The sequence below is a fragment of the Diadema setosum genome, chromosome 12 (genome assembly GCF_964275005.1).
Source record: "Diadema setosum chromosome 12, eeDiaSeto1, whole genome shotgun sequence".
Classification (NCBI taxonomy): domain Eukaryota; kingdom Metazoa; phylum Echinodermata; class Echinoidea; order Diadematoida; family Diadematidae; genus Diadema; species Diadema setosum.
The window spans coordinates 1273709-1293570 of NC_092696.1; the positions used below are offsets into that span (position 1 = coordinate 1273709).

Sequence of the window (19862 nt, forward strand, 5' to 3'; positions counted from 1 at the left end):
GAAATGTGCAAAAGTTAAATTTTGCCGGAAAATGTGCCAACGTCGCCGGGAAATGTGCAAATCATGCTGCGATATTGTGTATAAAGATAGTAGATAAACTCCATATCAAAACTGCTCATGAACTTCCACCATTTAGATTTTCTTCATGAAATCCTGGACAGAGTTTGAACAAAATTGGCAGGTAGCACGATTATGGCAATGGGATCTCAATTTGTTTATAGCCACCCCCTCCCCTGGAAATAAGGGGAGGGGGCCTCAAAGTCTCAGAACTACGGTATTATCGAAATTCTTCTTGTATTCTATAACCAAATAAGAATGACCTAGGTTGGTTCTTAAAAACATTGCTGACAGCATAGTATAGTTCAAGTTTAATGGCAGATCCAGGGATGCAAGGCACAGGGCCATAAGTGGGGAGGAGTAGTGGGGAGGAGTCTTCAAATTGAAGCCTCAGAGTCCCTAAACTAGTGCTATGAAGACATTAATGACTAAAATTGCATGTTTTATTGTGACGGATGCAGGGGTGCCCGGATCGCGGGGGGGGGGGGGGGGAGGTTGGGTGATGGGGAGGAGGGCGATTTTCTACATTTTCAGTATCTTTTTTTTTTGAAAAATCTACGACAGATTTTCACTAACCTTAATCAGTATATAATTTGCTTATAATGACTTGACACTTTAAACTTTTTTTTGCTCTCTCTTGTCAATGTATGACAGGACAAATAGGCACCTCACATGCATGTCTTCTTTCTCCCTCATGTTCCCGTGCTCTCTTTGTAAATACCCCCCCCCCCCAACTCCTATGAAGTATCATTTAAACTATTTGCAAGCATATAGATTGTGTGCACGGGGGTTGCAGCGATTTTCAAGCTTTAAGCTTATGTAATGTTGCAATTCCTTTGCGTGTTCGTTACCTTGAATAATGTAGCTGTCTTAGTGGAGTTGTATACTATCCTGTAACTACTTCTTATCAATGTATGCTTATTGTATAATTATTCTTTCCAAACGAACAGTAAATATCCGTTGTCTGGAATAGTATCGATATTCAGAACTATAACAATAACACTTTTTAGTTATTGAATTACAACGGCAGTCTAGAAAGTGATTGTATAGAAATGATCTTAGAATTCAACTTCTTTATGCTCGTCGATCCTAATCATACACATTATATCATTTTTAATCACATTAATGGGAACCCACAATTTGTCGTACAATATGACGATTGATACTCGGTCACATACAGTTGTTCTTTGCATTAACTCTGCATTAGGGTCTGTATAGAATGTATTTTAAAACCTGATACAATTTGCATAGTGGGAGAGGAGGGTTCCATTTCCGCGAGTGAAATCAAACTCGCTTTCAGAATTAATGACTCGAATTGCCTGCTCTAGTCATTCTTCAGTAATGATTTAAGAGATGTGTGTATGCCGGTGTCTTTCAACTACGATCAACAATCTTATTCTGAGCTCCTGATGTTTCATATTATCATTGGTAAATGCTGATTTCACAAACTTCCCCATTTTTGCGGTTGATAAATAATTATAGTTTTGTTGATGTGCAGGAAGGACATAAAAACATGATAATTAGGAAAGGACAGTAGGCTCAATACAATGTGTTGTAACGAATCACACATTTTAAGAGTATATCCAAATACCGTTTGACGATGGTTTTCGATGTACAGTATGTCCATTTAGGCTTTGCCCTTGCTCTTGTCGAACTTGTCTTTTACTGGTATCGAACTTGAATAGCATTTTAAGGCGATGTACCTGTGGTGTGTATATGATTTTCACCACTGAAAGCACTGGAAAGTTACTTAGTGTACCCCACAGCGTATCAGGGCAATTACACCCCGATGGAAATCATTGAAAAGGTTAGAATAAAGACAAAGTTTATGGTTAGGTTTAGGGTATAAAGTTTGGGTTAGGGTAAGGATTAGGTTCAGGATTATGATTACAGTAAGGGGGAAAGGTCCAGTGTAATTTCCGAGGAAGTAATTCAAGATCCAAAACACAGTATTTTTTTTTTGTGTGTGTGAACAAAGTGCTTACCAGGGAAATATCATCGAGCTTTTGACCTTTAACCTTAGCGAACTTTACCCATGTATAAACTTGACCATTGAAAGTTTTAATGCGTGATATGACTTTGGTGTTAACAGCTCAAAATTATTCAAAGTTATTGAGAGTGCAACAAAATGTCGACAACAATGACTACAACGATGGAATAATTCATGTCTCACTTCCACTACGCAGGCAAAACAAAGAACATTACGTATGTGCTCTCAGTGTCACAATAAACAAGATGACGTGGAAATTACCTTGTAATATGTTTCCCTTGCTATAACTCATGCATATGTTTGTATTTTTTTTTTGTGCGTAAGATCGGCTGTGATTGTTCACATTGGCATGCATGCAAGTTTGAAGTGATAAGTACAAATAGTGCTAAAACTATGTGAATGATTGTTCAGTTTGCATGTATAGTATATAAACCACTCTTGTGCTCACACTGATATTATGAATTAATTACATTAATTATACCAAACTCTTGGAGAAGATTAGCTTTCCTTGTTTTGAACTTTATTTCATACAATTGAATTACATACTTTTCATGTTACACTTTGTATACTTTGTGACTTTTTTCTCTTTTTTTTTGCGTTGGTTTGCAATGATTATTTCATGTTTCAATTTGCATTATCTTATTGTATGATTTTCTTTTTGTTTTGTTATCATTTCACAGCTTTGCTGAAATACAGCTCTTAGCTGATAACTAGCTTTTTAGCATGGTAATATAAATAAACTCAAACACAAACTGAGTTACAGTACTCGTGCCACATTCACATTTCGAATAGACCTAAACCCATTGCCATTGTTTGTTCCTAGTCAGTGCAAAGTATAGCATTAAGATTGCAGTGAAGCCTTGCTCAAATTATGATTTGATACCCCAACATATTCCTCACAACTTCACAAAGCAGGTCTGTCATATTCAAGTCTGATGAGCCCCAACATGTATAGTAAATGATATCTTATAATGGACAAGGCAAAATTGTTGTATCCTGTATGATTATCAATTGCAATAACTTACGAGTCTCTAGACATTTCTACTCCTCCATAATGCCATTCCTAAGAACAAACAAAATCTTTGTCACCTACCAATGTTAACGCAGTCCATATCGTTTCAGATAGCACCGTAACTGATACTTCCCCTGGCCATGGACATACATGGTATGTTGTTGCTGCACTGCACCAAAAATGTTGACTTTGTGTAATACAGTCTGTAAATAAAACACATTTTGTGGTGATTGCTTCAGAACTCGGTAGCGTTTGTGTTATGCAGTAATATACTAATTTCTAATAGCAGCAGGCTTCTAGTTAATTGACAATATAGAATACAATTGAACCTTGTTGAAGCAAGGTCTTTGGAACAAGAAATTTTACTGCCAGTATATACGAGCTATATTCACGTCTTGTCCTGTCTTGTTAGGGTACAATATAGTGTATTGACAATTATAACAATATTATTGTTAATCAATACAAAAACAAAGTAGGCCTAGAGAAGGACTGGAAAAGAACCTGCATGACAAGAATTATATCACTGTTCTTCCTGACGAATTTCCACTGTATTTGACCTTAAAGGGACATTCCAGACGATTTTCATAATTTCACATCATGTAGTTTATAAGTTGACAACTCCATGTATAGATTTGTGGAATTTATTGTGGTTCTTGAGCAGAGAAACAATACTTTGACAAACCTTGAATAAATTACACTGAACAAGGATGATGACACAGGAGGTTCACATATTTCAGAAATGTAGCAGTTTAATTCCATTAAAATACCTCTTGCTTGCGAATTCACCTGTGTATAATATATGCATGCTTCTTCCTTTGTTCTGCTTTCTTAAGTCCCAACTCATGCATTCTTATGGTAACTCTGCCATGTCATCATCCTTGTTCATTGCAATTTCTTCAAAATTTCTATATGTATTCTTATTCTTCATCCTAATTATCACAAATTCTAAAACTATGCCCTCAGTATAACTAACTTAAAATAGTTGCTCAAATGTAAAAATCTGAAAATCATCCGGAAGTCTCCTTTGTAGTCTAAATTTCGTTTACTAAGATTTTGAGACGTCATTTATAGTTAAATGCGTGTGTGTGTGTGTGTGTGTGTGTGTGTGTGTTTGTGTGTGAGTGTGTCGTGGGCAAGGAAGGACACATTTCATTGGAGAAAAGGGTGGGGGGGGGATCACAGCAATCACAACACGCACCTCATACGCAATAAAGTACATATATCATATTATAAAGAAATATCAAAATTTAGCATTTTCACCCTAAAAATCGAAAATTCAAGAGGGCTTCTACTCTTATATTGTTTGATAGTCCGAAAGGAATCCGTATGTCAAATTTGATGCTTTTATCCGCCGTGTAACGGTAATTTCAATAAGCGACCTGACTATGAGCAGATTAACTTTTTGTCCGATACTCCGCATTACTTTCTTTTCTAGAATATAGCAGCAAAATAAGACAGTGAACACTGTTTCTCTGTTTTCTGTAATGCGCCCTTGACATTGTGCAGTAAATGTAAATCGTGTGTTGTCTAATTTCGATGAGGTTTGTCCTGATAAAGAACAATAAGATTTATTCAATTCAAGAGTTTATGAAGTAAAGAAGAGCCTGCCACCTTTTCCCTTTGCAGGCGATCGTGGACGCTTTAAAGTGACTAATGATAATAATCATATGATGACACTTGAGTATACTCTAAAATGATTGACAACCATCGGTAGGTCTTCCATTATACAAAAGTGTGGATATCATTATGTCAGTACATGATATGGCATGACACTGAATGGAATTGATGATTGTTAGGTCTGCTCACAAAGAGCAAGATCACTATGACACGACACCATTGTATTTCATTGATTCCCTGCTCCTATGATGTCTCCACACGCAGGTGGGACTTGAATTATCATTTAAGAATAATGATAATTATAATGTTAATAACAATACATTTTACATAACGCATGTCCCATAATCGTACATATTCAAACGCACGTTACCATTGGATTATAAATATTAATGGAACAAAATGGAGTTGTTAAATGTTTTCTGGAGATGAAAGATTGCTAGTTGCGGAGAATTTGGGGTAGTTGATTCCACAGTTTGTGAGCAGCAGATGAAAATGCTTTACCACTCAGTGTGGTCAGCATCTTGGAAGTTGGATGATTCCTTGTGAAACCATTTCATTCGAGTAGCAGGCTCAGCCACACAAAATGTTATATACAACGACAAAAAATAAACTGTCGGTATGTATGTACACATGGCGCTATGTCTATCAACAGTAAGCACTTATTATACCTTCTCAGAATTACATGATTTGTACAGCTGTACTATAACATGTAAATTGAAGTTCAGAAGTAGATTATTTGTTATACGAAATTTAGCAACTGAAATTTGACTATCAAACTCAGGAAAGAATCGTGGAAACGTCAACTCAATATATCAAGACCCAAGACTTTATCATGATGTTATGTAGCCAATAATTATGTTAAGAAGGCATTAATCAACACATCAAATGATTGTAATAGTTTTGTTGAAAGATGGAAATGTTGTGAAGATGTTGACCATCGCGGTGAATACTATGACGATAGGGAAACAATTATTCATTTGTCTCGCGAAGAAGATCGTAGAAAGGTGTACGACGTTTCGCTCGCTACTGCTGAGCTTCGTCAGGTACAATAAGACACGTTGGTGCGTGCACGCAAGTAATAGCGTGTATGCGGACGTGGTAGTGGGCTCGCGGCCGCCGGAGCCGGGTCGGGCAGTGCGCCACACTGTGTCCGCTGTATGCTGCGTTCATGCGGACCTAGTTGGCAGCACGCTTCCTCCCCCAGCGGGGCGGGCAGTGCGCCATCCTGTGGCCGCTGTTTACAGCGTCTATGCGGACCTAGTTGGCAGCACGTTGCCCCCCGGGGCGGGCCGGGTAGTGAGTCCTCCAGCGTCCGTTGATTGCCGTCACGATTCGGTGGCTTTGGTTTGTGCATAGTGTGGTGGTGCATGCGAATGCAACGCATCCATGACTCGGGTAACTCTATGCCGACGTCCCTGTTGAGGTTGTCCTTACTGAGTCGTATATGGATGGCTTCCTTCACTCTACGAGTGTACCAGTGCCGTGCTGTGTCCATGCACTTCACGCCTTTCCAGTCTGGTTGGTGTTGGGCATTCCATGCATGCTCTGCTACTGCAGAAGCCTCTGTTTTGCAGTTAGTGACGTCTCGGCGGTGTTCGGATAACCTTTCCCCTACCGGTCTGCCGGTTTCCCCGATGTAGCTCATCCCACAATCTCTGCAGGGTATACGGTAGATCACTCCGTCTTTCCTGAGGGGAGGTACCGGGTCTTTGGCTCGAACCAGGTGATTTCTGATAGTGGCGTCGGCTTTGTAGACGACTCGGATATTGTGTTTCGCCAGCCGGCGTCTCAGAACGGGAGCAATTGACTCCACATAGGGGAGGACTACCGTGGATTTGTATTCCTCCTTGTCCTGTTCAGGTTGAACCCTTGCTGTTCGTGCCTTGTTGATGAAACACCTGGGATAGCCATTGGCCGACAATGCTGATCGCAAATGACGTTTCTCTGTTGCTGTGCCAGAGGGCTTGGTTATGATCTTGTTTGCTCGATCGTAGAGGCATCTGATCACTCCTCGTTTGGCGGAGGTAGGGTGGTGTGAGTTGAAGGCCAGATACTGGTCTGTGTGTGTGGGCTTTCTGTATATGGTTGTGCTCAGTTTCCCCCCTGTGTCCCTGTGGACTAGGGTGTCCAGGAAGGCGATGCTTCCTTTTGTTTCTTGCTCTGAGGTGAACTTGATAGTAGGTTCTCTCGTATTCATGAATTCGAGTAGCTTGTCAGCGTGCCTCCTGTCGGCAACGATGAAGGTATCATCGACGTACCGCTTCCAAATCCTGGGTGCGGTTCCGGGGGGACACTCTTCCAAGGCTTGTTCTTCGAAGGCCTCCATATACATATTGGCAATTACAGCAGACACAGGGCTGCCCATGGCGGCGCCCTCTAACTGTTCGTAGTATGTGTCGTTGTAGAGAAAGTAGGTGGATCTCAGAACAAAGCTGAGGAGGTCCGTGATCTCATCCGGACTGAGGGTGGTTCTGGTTGACAAATCTTTGTCCGCCAAGAGCCGTGAATGTGCAACAACGCAGGCACCATCAATCGGGACGTTTGTGAACAGTGACGTCACGTCAAAGGAAAGCATCAACTCGTTGGACCTTATAGTCTGAGTGCTGACGAATTCGGCGAAGTCGGTGGAATTGCGAACGGAGTGGCAAGTTCGTCCCGTGAGCGGGGAAAGAATCTGAGCTAGAAACTTCGACAGATCATAAGCAAACGATCCAATGCACGACACAATAGGGCGCAGTGGGACAGACTGCTTGTGGATCTTGGGGAGGCCGTAGATTCTTGGTGGTTGTTTGCGTTTGGGCCGCAACCTGTGATAGGTGTTGTCGTCTAGGCTCCCTTTCTTACGTTGCCCCATCAATGTGGCTGTAAGTTTACGGGAGAGGGAGTCGGTGGGGTCCCTCTTGATCTCCCGGTAAGAATCCGTGGAGAGGAGGTCCGTCATTTTCCCTTTGTAGTCGCTGGTGTTCAGTATCACAGCGGCTCGGCCTTTGTCGGCAGGCAGCACTATGATATCTCGGTCTTTCTTGAGTGTTTCCAGGGCTCTGTGCATCTCCCCGGTGATGTTGGGTTTTGGAGGTTTGGCTTGTTGTAGGACGGTGCTGATGTCCTTTCTGATAGACTCTTTGGATTCTGCATCCAAGGTCCGAATGGTGGATTCCACTCTGGAAACAATTTCCACTGCGGGTATTCGCTTGGGGGCAATCGCAAAGCTCATGCCTTTCTTTAGAAGAGAACTCTCAGACGGTGACAGAGTACGAGAAGATAAGTTGACCACCCATTTCTCAGTATCAACTGCCCGTTCATGTCTAGTTTGAGTGTTAGGGACCAATAGGTCGAGAAACTTGGCCTGCTGCCTTTCTTTTGACTTCTGAAACACGTCGCGGAATATGGCATCATGCAGTCGTAGTATCTCATTGCTGTCGGCGGTGGAAAGCAAGACTTGTATATCGGAAGCGGTGATACTTACCTCTTTCTCAGTGGAATCCCTTGTGAGGCGCGTGAGGAGAATCCTTTCCCGTAGAAAGCGGATAGACGCTGTCTCGGCTGCCCTCCTGGCTCCTTGAGTACGAACAGGTGACTTGATCCGTAGGTCCTTGGGAATCACTGATGACTTGATGCAGCGCGTGAGGAAGGTGAGATGGTTGCTGAAACGTGCCAATCTGCGCAGGCACCGTTCGTGTCTTCTAACCAGTTGCAGGGCATTATGCCCGTACGTTGAAGCAATTCTTGTGAAGATGTTGACCATCGCGGTGAATACTATGACGATAGGGAAACAATTATTCATATTAATTGCCAATATGTATATGGAGGCCTTCGAAGAACAAGCCTTGGAAGAGTGTCCCCCCGGAACCGCACCCAGGATTTGGAAGCGGTACGTCGATGATACCTTCATCGTTGCCGACAGGAGGCACGCTGACAAGCTACTCGAATTCATGAATACGAGAGAACCTACTATCAAGTTCACCTCAGAGCAAGAAACAAAAGGAAGCATCGCCTTCCTGGACACCCTAGTCCACAGGGACACAGGGGGGAAACTGAGCACAACCATATACAGAAAGCCCACACACACAGACCAGTATCTGGCCTTCAACTCACACCACCCTACCTCCGCCAAACGAGGAGTGATCAGATGCCTCTACGATCGAGCAAACAAGATCATAACCAAGCCCTCTGGCACAGCAACAGAGAAACGTCATTTGCGATCAGCATTGTCGGCCAATGGCTATCCCAGGTGTTTCATCAACAAGGCACGAACAGCAAGGGTTCAACCTGAACAGGACAAGGAGGAATACAAGTCCACGGTAGTCCTCCCCTATGTGGAGTCAATTGCTCCCGTTCTGAGACGCCGGCTGGCGAAACACAATATCCGAGTCGTCTACAAAGCCGACGCCACTATCAGAAATCACCTGGTTCGAGCCAAAGACCCGGTACCTCCCCTCAGGAAAGACGGAGTGATCTACCGTATACCCTGCAGAGATTGTGGGATGAGCTACATCGGGGAAACCGGCAGACCGGTAGGGGAAAGGTTATCCGAACACCGCCGAGACGTCACTAACTGCAAAACAGAGGCTTCTGCAGTAGCAGAGCATGCATGGAATGCCCAACACCAACCAGACTGGAAAGGCGTGAAGTGCATGGACACAGCACGGCACTGGTACACTCGTAGAGTGAAGGAAGCCATCCATATACGACTCAGTAAGGACAACCTCAACAGGGACGTCGGCATAGAGTTACCCGAGTCATGGATGCGTTGCATTCGCATGCACCACCACACTATGCACAAACCAAAGCCACCGAATCGTGACGGCAATCAACGGACGCTGGAGGACTCACTACCCGGCCCGCCCCGGGGGGCAACGTGCTGCCAACTAGGTCCGCATAGACGCTGTAAACAGCGGCCACAGGATGGCGCACTGCCCGCCCCGCTGGGGGAGGAAGCGTGCTGCCAACTAGGTCCGCATGAACGCAGCATACAGCGGACACAGTGTGGCGCACTGCCCGACCCGGCTCCGGCGGCCGCGAGCCCACTACCACGTCCGCATACACGCTATTACTTGCGTGCACGCACCAACGTGTCTTATTGTACCTGACGAAGCTCAGCAGTAGCGAGCGAAACGTCGTACACCTTTCTACGATCTTCTTCGCGAGACAAATGAATAATTGTTTCCCTATCGTCATAGATGGAAATGTTGCAAAGAAAAAAAAATGAGATAGTACATTTCGAGAGAAAGATGAAATTCTCTGCGGTTCGGATATATCCGGCTATGGTATTAGTGTATTAGTGAGTACAGACTCGCCTTTGAATCAATGAGTGCACTCTAATTATGTAGGCCTACGTGCATGGCCCGTGGAATGCAGTCGGCAGTGATGTGAAGCAGACGACCAACTAGACATGACTATATAAATCTGACCTGGGAGCCAATTTTAAAAATCGAATTGTTTGTAACGTCTTTATTTGTGAAGAATACAGAATTCTTATTCACTCCCGTATATTTCCTTACGGCTTCAATTAAAGGCAATCACTTGGCATCCCTTTGTGCAGTTCCAATGCACAGAATCCAAGAAGAGCGCACTATTATGTGGATAACTATGCGTCATTAAATGAACATTGTTCGGGGATGGATAACCAGTCACAATAGTTCAGGTTTAAGCCAACTTTATTATGCTCACGCAACACAAACTGCCGGCCGAAAGGGGGAAGGTTGTACAACAACAATAGAACATACATCTCAAACACTGCCCGTAAGAGGGCAGTATAACACACTGGCGCGATCACTTTCTTCTTTCTGTCGTCTTCTACACAACACAATGGGAAACCCTTGGCTATGGAATAATCATGCACATTCAATATGCCAAGAATGTGTGTGGAATGAAACCAATCAAACTTCAGTCTGACTAATAACGTGGATAGGTAGACCACATTACGAACACATCCCCATAATAGACACAGTCTCTAGAAACCTGTCTGGACTGGCTGACTTACCAACTGATATGAAACATTAACATTACACTAACTATGATCAGCACTGCTATACATATACAGTATTCTGTACTCATTGGACCAACAATCAGAATCATGTCTATACAAAAATACCAATAAGCTATGTTATACATGTATATTGTAACCTCATATATACACTGTATCACAATGTATTCTACCAATCATAAAACGACACTTAATAAAAGAAACTACCGTATGCTGTAAAGAAAACAGAAAATATTTCACAATGTCAACTATGAAATATAGTACATAGCTACCTCACTTACTTTCTACCTTTTCTCACAATATGAAACACTACTACTGTACGTATTAGAGTATCATGATCTCCCCACTCTCATTCACTCTTGTTACAGCACTGTCAAACACAGCACATACAGCTGTAATCACTTTTCTTCTGCTGGGATTTGGAACGAGTGTACATAAACACTACACCATAGCTGTGACCTTTCCTTTACAGTCTTAAAACACACACACACACACACACACACACACACACACACAATGCTGTTAGAACCAAATAAACGACCAACATAGGCCCTGAAAGCACAAAGACAAAAATCCCTAGAGAAATCAAACGAAACTAACATGGCATGGAAATCAACAATGGGGGGTGTGTGTATTAATGCCTGATACATGTATTCAAATCGGTATGAGTAAGACCAACATGTACATGAAAGCTGCTGAGAATAGCCACCCACCTGATGTAACAATATCAAAACCTTAGTGTCATCATCAACTTATCATGTGAGTTATTACTACAACCCGTTGGCATATACAATACCAAACAAAACAACTGAAAACGATACAGTCAGTAAAAAAAAAAAAATGTTACCTAAATTATGACAACAAATTATCAGAAATAAGCAGAGATCAAATACACCTGTATTACACTTTTGAAAACATACTCAAACTTCCAAAACATATTTTGTCCTTGAAGTGTATCACTATTATGAACTGCTGCCTTGTACACATGCATCAAAAACGGAATCCTACATCGACGTCACTCCATACAATATGACCTGACACATGATTCGTACATATCAAAAAGAGGGGAAGGATGAGCTACTAATAACATGAGGTACATCAAAACTATGTGCCATGTACAATGTGTTACCCTACATATCATGTAGGCTTCATAAAATTACATTTACATTCTAACATACATCTCAAACACTGCATTGAAGAGGGCAGTATAACACACTGGCGGTGGTTAGAATGGCTTGTTTAAATCTGTTTATTTAACGCAGTTGTTTGGAGGATTATACCCACGTCAGCACTAGTATTGACCTTGAAGTTGTATACCCGGATCTTATCGATGCTTTAAACATGTTGTCGTCTCCTTCAGGACCGTGTGTCAGGAAAACACCCAAGTGTGTTTATTCGGTTTTGCCAAAATACACCATTGTAAAGAAGGGCAATTGACAGGGCATTAAATGTTAGCGATTTAAGATTATTCTTAGATGGAAATCTCATTATACGGTTCGTGTTTTACAACATAGAGTATTTCTGGAATATTTCTAGGCATATACAACACACAAAGGTATTCAGAGAAATTCCAACCCATGATGCAGCGGAGTCCTACTAAGAATCATTTTGAAAGGTGTTTGTAGCACAGTATTGCGTTCTGTTCATAGTAGCAATGTCATAACAAGTGACTATTATAAGCCAGTTCAAATTTTTTTTCAATGAATCATGTATGTCTAATATTATTGACAGTACTTGCTTTAAAAAATGAGGGTATGTGACTAATGTGCTGTATTGGGGGACAGATTTAGCGTTCGTAAAGAGTTAAAATGGTTAACTGCTGTCAGATGAACCATGGTTGGGTCATTGTTCTATTTGGGTCTCTGAATCCCTAAAAATGGAGTATCAAAAAAAAAGTCATTCACGGCATTGCCATTGTAAGTGCTCGAAACTGCACCACTTTATTCATCAAATTATAACTGTTGGTGCCTGCACCGGGGTGCTGCAGTTGCAGTCGTGCTATGCGTGTATTGAAGACTGCACACAGTCCAGTTGTACGCGTGTAGCAGTCTTGTATTCTAGTTTGAGGTTTGCGCGGGAAAATACTTTGCACGCGTTGCTGCGAAACCATTCATTCACGCACAGGGAAACGATCGTTATGTCATATAAACTGTATAAACTGTATGCTGTATGCAACATATTTTGCAAAAAAAAAAAAAAAAAATGAAGACTTTACCTATGACAAATATATTAGCAAGGAAACGGACGCGCATATTACCTCAGCGCATGCACTGATATTAAGATTTCCCTTGGTCTGGTTAGGGCACAATAGTTACGTTCAGACGGGAGCCCTTAACCTCGAAGTTAGGAAACTTCGAGGTTAGAGCTTGTAGTTAGGGACCGTGAAGACGCACTCGTAGTTAGCAAACCTCGAGGTTTGCTCGATGTTTCGAACCACGAGAAATCTTATGGTTAGCGCTCTAACCACGAGCCGCGGGAGGTCCCCACTCGTAGTTAAGCACCGTGTGGACACAAAAAACAACGAACTCGAAGTTAAAGAGTGACCTCGCCGTAAACTCCAGCCCCCACAATTTCCCTCTGCTTCCGGGTCAACCTTCCAAACGTCCACCACAAATACACTACACGTGAAAAACCTATGACGCACGACACAACAACATCATCTTTTCTTCCCATGCGCTTGATCTCTGAAACTGACTACGTCGAACTCGCTACTGTACATGTATTCTATATTCTTCTCCGACGCTTTAAAAAAAAAATGTTTTCGACGAATATCTTCATAAAGGAATAAAGTCATCCGTGCAGTGCTATCTCTGCATACCATGACAGAGAAAAAGAGTACCTGTAAGCGAGTCCGACAGGGTTGGACTAAAGAAGAAATAGACGCCTTGTTAGCAGTGTGGGCTGAAACTTCCGGTTTTGTGGTTTTAACATCGAGTGGGACCCACTCGTAGTTACGGGGAGCAGAAGCTTAACCTCGAGGTTTCGTAACCTCGAGGTTAAGATTCGTCGTGTGGACACACGTCGTAGTTAGGGGGCAAGAGCTAAACCTCGAGGTTTCCTAACCTCGAGGTTAGGGCCTGCCGTCTGAACATAACTAATGTTTGGGGTGTGTTCGAATATTCCCCCTTTTTGGAAAGTTACGTAACTGTGATTACTCAGGAGTCCATACAGACATTACGTTCAAAACGAACATTCAACTTATTGTCCATGAATGAACTCGATCAAAGACTACGTGTAATGGAGAAAAGATACGAGCTCGTTCTCCTATTAGCACTGACTGCTACTGTGATCTGTTTCCTCAATGTAATAGGTAAGTTACAGGCCTACATATTATTTTCATGAACCCTCACTCGGTGCAGCTTAGTCGCGTCTCAGCCGTGTGAGACAAGTGAAAAATGTGTTCAAAATGAAAGAGCCATCTATGGAAACTGACCAAATTCAGATTATGCCGTAATAAGTGTGTATACAGGTAGTTACTTCGTGATAAATTCTTACTTTCTTTAAATTTAAAAATGAATGTGCTCCCTTCTTTACGAAGAATAACATCAACAGTGTTATTGTTGGGGCAAAGAACTTATTTGGGGGGGGGGTGGGGGGGGGGTACCAACTTTTTAAAGTCTATAACCTGCTTATCGACCGTCACATGATTAAGGCTAAGACGGGTCATTCCGCTGATAAAGGCTGTAGTGTCGACAGCTGAAAATTTCGGAGGTAAATATAAGGTAGTGAGATCAAAAGATTATAACACCATTTTCAGTATCGGCGTTATTTTGTTTGAGAGACATGTGTCAGGAGGTAGCTGGTTCTAATCCATATGTGAGTTTATTTATAAAGCTGCTACTAAAACACAAATTAAGTCAATGCTTTTTTAACTCGATGTACGGCAATTTGATGACCAGTTCCATATTAGAAGCTTCTAATGCAAAGGATGCATTTTACAAATGATTTGATATATACTTTATAACAGCCAGTTTTCGTTCCGATATTAATACGTCAATAATATATTAGAGTAGTTGCAGCTCGTTGGATTTCACGAGTGTTGAAAATTTGTTTCATCTGTCGACAGATTTTGTCACACTGGATCATTCTCTTTTGTTTCGAAAATAATTTTCAAGCATACATTTAATTACTTTCTAATGGTTAAAGGGATCATATAGTTTTGGTTGAGACCTAGTTTCAGGTTTCTAACGTTATTTGGTGAGATAATGAGAAACATCTTATGAAATATGAAAGAGCATGTAATTCTATGAGGAATTCAACGTTTATTTGATGAAAATTGGTTTTGAAATGGCTGAGATATCCAAAAAAGTGTGATTTTACTTAAGTGTGGGACCCACACTTAGTTACAATCACTTTGTTTTACTTTGTTTTTGGATGTTTCAGTCATTCCAAACCCAATTTTCATCAAATAAACTTTGAATTCCTCTTAAAATGGTATGCTCTGTACTATATCATAAGTGTTTTCTTGGTATCTCGCAAAAAGTGAAAAGCCCAATTCTCATCTCCACCAATACAGTACTATCCCTTTAAAGAGTTCATTAACAAAAATGGAAGACAATGGGTATTAAATGACAATATCTATGTAACATTTTGAAAACTACTTCAGGTGTCTCCCTTGGAATAATCAAACATATAGGTGTGTAAACTTTGCAGATGATACAAAATAACAAAGATATATTATACAAATGAAGTATATATATATATATATATATATATATATATATATATATATAGTCTGCACCAAACAGCATCGAAACATCATCTGTCTCAATAAACAGCATACCAAATCTCTAGCATTTTCTTTTTTTTAACAAAATAAGTTGCAGCTTGATCCTAAGAAGAAGTAGTATCTCGGAAGATAAATGATAGAATGTCATGTGTAATATGCTTGATATGGTTATAAAAAAATTACATGGACATCATAAGAAGGGCCCCATTGTTATGCATGTTGTTGTTTGGGGGGATTCTTGTGCGACTGGTACGTTTTATTTACACAATGGAATATGTACATTAAAGTTGATTATGGATCTGACCAAAAAGCACTCTATGCCATCATCGACAAGCTTTTGTACAGGAAGACAGGATCCGCTATGGCACCACGGCATCATTCCTCTCCTGGTCGTGTAGCCTCTAAATTCTCAAGGTACTTTATTGGCAAGATTGAGTCGATAAGATGCAATAAACGGTCGGACATGTTTTTTACTGTAGATCCAGAGTCGACCAGTGATATAACCTCACGCTCACAACTCCGGCAGAAATACAGAGCGTTTTCCGCAGCTCTCCTGCCAAGTCATGCTCCCTGTATCCAATCCACATGGCCGGCGGAACCGTGGCGGCCGTGGGGGCTCGGGCCCCCACACTTTTTGTGCACCATACAAAGGAATACATAAGGTGTCATCACTTTGGGCCCCCACACTTTTTTTTTTAACCCGGAAGTACGTCAGTGGCACTTTATAGAAATATATAGAGATCTTAAAGTGTGAGCGCGGTAATGTTATGTTTTTCACTGAAGACCTTTATTTTATTCTATTTATTTATTTATTTTGAGCTGGGGACCTTTTTTTTTTTAAATTTTGCTTGTCAGCTGAAGTAGCCCGGAAATGGAAGGGGAGAGATGAGCTGAGGACCTCTTTTTTTTTTTTTTTTTTGCTTGCTTGCTTGTTAGCTCATGAAACCCGGAAGTGGGAACCCACACTTTTGAAAACGCTCAACCAGCCCTGATCCAAACCTCAGTTTTTAAGGAGAGTTATGAACGATTGGCATTCCTATCTCAAGGATAATCAACTGTTCCTTACAGGAAGAAATGTTTCCATCCAGATGAGCTGAAGCTGGCCCATGTCACTCCTGTACTGAAGAGAACATCCTTAGATACGGATGTGATGAGCAGCTACCGACATAATTATTATATCTAACTTTCCGTTCCTTGCCAATGTAGTTGCCGGAAGACTAATGTCACATCTCCACGACTGCACTGAGCCGATGCAGTCTGCTTATAAGAGACATCATTTGCAGCGAAGAGACAGCTCTTCTGAAAAAAAAAAAAAGCTGATGGCATCTTTCGAGCAGTTGACAACAAGGAAGCAGCCATGTTACTTTTCTTGGATCTATCAGCTGCATTTGTCACATTTGATTACAAATTCCTCATCCTCAGGGCGCAGCAGGATTACAAAGTTGGCGCCACTGCCCTTGAATGGTATAGATCTTATCTCCCCTGACGAAGACAATTTGAACATCAATGGAACTGTGTCAGAGGAGGCCTTCCTGACCTGTGGCATCCAAAAAGGTTCAGTCCTCGGACCTTTACTCTTTGCCCACTATTCTTTCCCCCTTGGGAATATGGCGCGTCAACATGGTTTAAAACCCCAATTATATGCAGATGACACTCAACTTAATGTGACATTCGATCCAAGAGTGGCAGCTGAAGAAACAGCAGCAGCAAATGGGATGACCAAATACCTGTCAGATATCCGACAATGGATGGTAAAGAACTTCATGAAACTCCATGACGACGAGACTGAATATCTCATCATTATTTTTCTTCTCCACAAATGAGAAACAAGATTGTGTCCGTAACCTTCAGACGGGAACCCTTAACCTCGAAGTTAGGAAACTTCGAGGTTAGAGCTTGTAGTTAGGGACCGTGAAGACGCACTCGTAGTTAGCAAACCTCGAGGTTCGCTCGATGTTTCGAGCCACGAGAAATCTTATGGTTAGCGCTCTAACCACGAGCCGCAGGGGGTCCCCACTCGTAGTTAAGCACCGTGTGAACACAAAAAACAACGAACTCGAAGTTAAGATCGAGTGACCTCGCCGTAAACTCCATCCTCCACAATTTCCCTCTGTTTCCGGGTCAACCTCCCAAACGTACACCACAAATACACTACACGTGAAAAACCTATGACGCACGACACAACAACATCATCTTTTCTTCCCATGCGCTTGATCTCTGAAACTGAACACGTCGAACTCGCTACTGTATTCTATATTCTTCTCCGACGCTAAAAAAAAAATGTTTTCGACGAATATCTTCATAAAGGCATAAAGTCATCAGTGCAGTGCTATCTCTGCATACCATGACAGAGAAAAAGAGTACCTGTAAGCGAGTCCGACGGGGTTGGACTAAAGAATAAATAGACGCCTTGTTAGCAGTGTGGGCTGAAACTTCCGGTCACATCGAGTGGGACCCACTCGTAGTTACGGGGGGCAGAAGCTTAACCTCGAGGTTTCGTAACCTCGAGGTTAAGATTCGTCGTGTGGACACACGTCGTAGTTAGGGGGCAAGAGCTAAACCTCGAGGTTTCCTAACCTCGAGGTTAGGGCCTGCCGTCTGAACGTAACTTATGGGGATGGATAGCATGTTTCGCGGGTATGACAGATTGCTTACATCCAGCTTCGTAGTGTCGCAGCTATTAGACCTCTGCTTACAAGGACAGCAGCATAAAACATCCATTCATTCCTAACATCAAAACTGGATTTTTCGTAACAGTATTCTTGCTGGTGAGCCATCTGCAACCTTGAAAAGACTTCAAGCAGTACCGACTGCAGCAGGACGCTTGCTCACAGGGCTGAGGAAGTATGATCACACCCAGTGGCGTATCTAGGGAAAACGGCGCCCGGGGCAAGCGCGAAAATTGCGCCACTAATTTCTGCAAAAGTGTTCAACCCCAACTCCATCCAGGTAGGGACATTAAAAAAAAAAGTCCCCGTGATATGCTTTTTCAAGTACTTAAAAGGGGTCTTTTGAGGGTGATTTAACTTTAGATAGATTTTAGCGAGCGAGCGCAGCGAGCGAGCCGAAAATTTTTGTATATTTCCGCGTCATCGTCACGTTTTGTTCTTATCTTCCTTTTTTGGGGATAAATTTTGGCGAGCGAGCATAGCGAGCGAGTCGAAGATTTTGTAATTCAGCTTACAAAACATAGAATTCTTGTCATTTTTTGCTTATTAAATCTTACAATTCTAATCAAGATATAGTGACGGCCTTATATACATAACGATTTATACCAACAAACTGAGGACTTGAAAAAATACTTGTATATTTCCGCGTCATCATTACGTTTTGTTCTTATCTTGTTTGATTTGGTTTTTGTTCGACACCTTTGGCGCCCTCGTTTGATCCAATGGGCGATCGTTTAAGAACGAAAGAAATAAAATTACAGCCGCTGCTCCGTGTAACATTTTGCCTTCTAACGATGACATGTGTGAACACAATATACATTGTCATTTTGTCTGCGTCATCATCACCCCCAACCGAATTTTATCGAATATTTTTAATTCCTCTTACATTATTGGGCCTACATTGTATATCTTATTACACGTGGTTTCTTATTATTACACGAACAGTTAATAAATGAGTCTCCATCTTTACCACAAAATGTACTATCCATTTAAGGGCAAGAACGAATTCTCACCCTAAACATGCTAAAACACCTCTTCAACTTCTTCCTATACCGGGTGTCCCAAAAAAAGCGGAACGGTGGATTTTCAGTACCTTGCGTTCTAAAAGTGATATATATTTTTTTGACATCATTAGAAAGAGCATCTTCTGCAGAAGACCATGACACCAAAATCATTAAATTTGGTTGAGCACTTTTTATTCTACGCCAATTTCTGTTTGATGCAGTCATTTTCAATTTTTTGCGACTTATGAGATGATAATTTGGGTGCGACACGCGACACGGTGAATTGTGTAAGCTCGTTGATCCATGTCAACAAAAGATAACGCTTTCATATTGGGAGCGCGCGCGCGCGCGCACACACACACACACACACACACACACACACACTGTTTTTTCCTGGCCAGTGCCCAATGTGAAAGCTGTATCTTTTGTTGACATGGATCACCGAGCTTACACAATATTCACCGTATGGATCGCGAGTCGCACTCAAATTATTATTTCATAAGTCGCAAAAATCCGGCGAAATTTGACAATGACTGCATTTTCAGAAATTGGCGTGGAATAAAAAGTACTGAACCAAATTAAATGATTTTGGTATCATCTGGTCTTGGTCTTTGGTCTTCTGCGGAAGATGCTCTTTCTAATGATGTCAAAAGATATATAACTTTTAGACCGCATGGTACTGAAAATCCACCGTTCCGCTTTTCTTGGGACACCCGGTATATGCTCCACCTCCTTACAGGAAGAGGTCTGGTATCGATAACAGCCTGTATCGCGATCACTGTTTGGGCGCTGGTCAAA

At 41.8% G+C, this 19862-nt stretch overlaps 2 protein-coding genes across 2 annotated transcripts in view; one reads left to right on the forward strand and one right to left on the reverse strand.

Moving 5' to 3' along the window:
* Window positions 1-5715: 5715 nt before the first annotated feature.
* LOC140236273 (uncharacterized) lies at window positions 5716-8421 on the reverse strand. The gene has a single exon (XM_072316230.1). It carries the CDS (start codon window positions 8419-8421, stop codon window positions 5716-5718), a length of 2706 nt encoding a protein of 901 aa, XP_072172331.1.
* A 52-nt stretch (window positions 8422-8473) lies between these two features.
* LOC140236274 (uncharacterized) overlaps window positions 8474-19862 on the forward strand; it is a 96227-nt gene continuing 84838 nt past the window's right edge. The window contains exon 1 of the mRNA XM_072316232.1: window positions 8474-9710. Coding sequence (XP_072172333.1) covers window positions 8474-9710 — 1237 coding nt within the window. The remainder of the gene's footprint in view (window positions 9711-19862) is intronic.

Bases quoted from the DNA above. Each gene is read 5' to 3' on its own strand.
- LOC140236273 (XM_072316230.1), bottom strand. From the start codon at position 8,421: ATGGTCAACATCTTCACAAGAATTGCTTCAACGTACGGGCATAATGCC.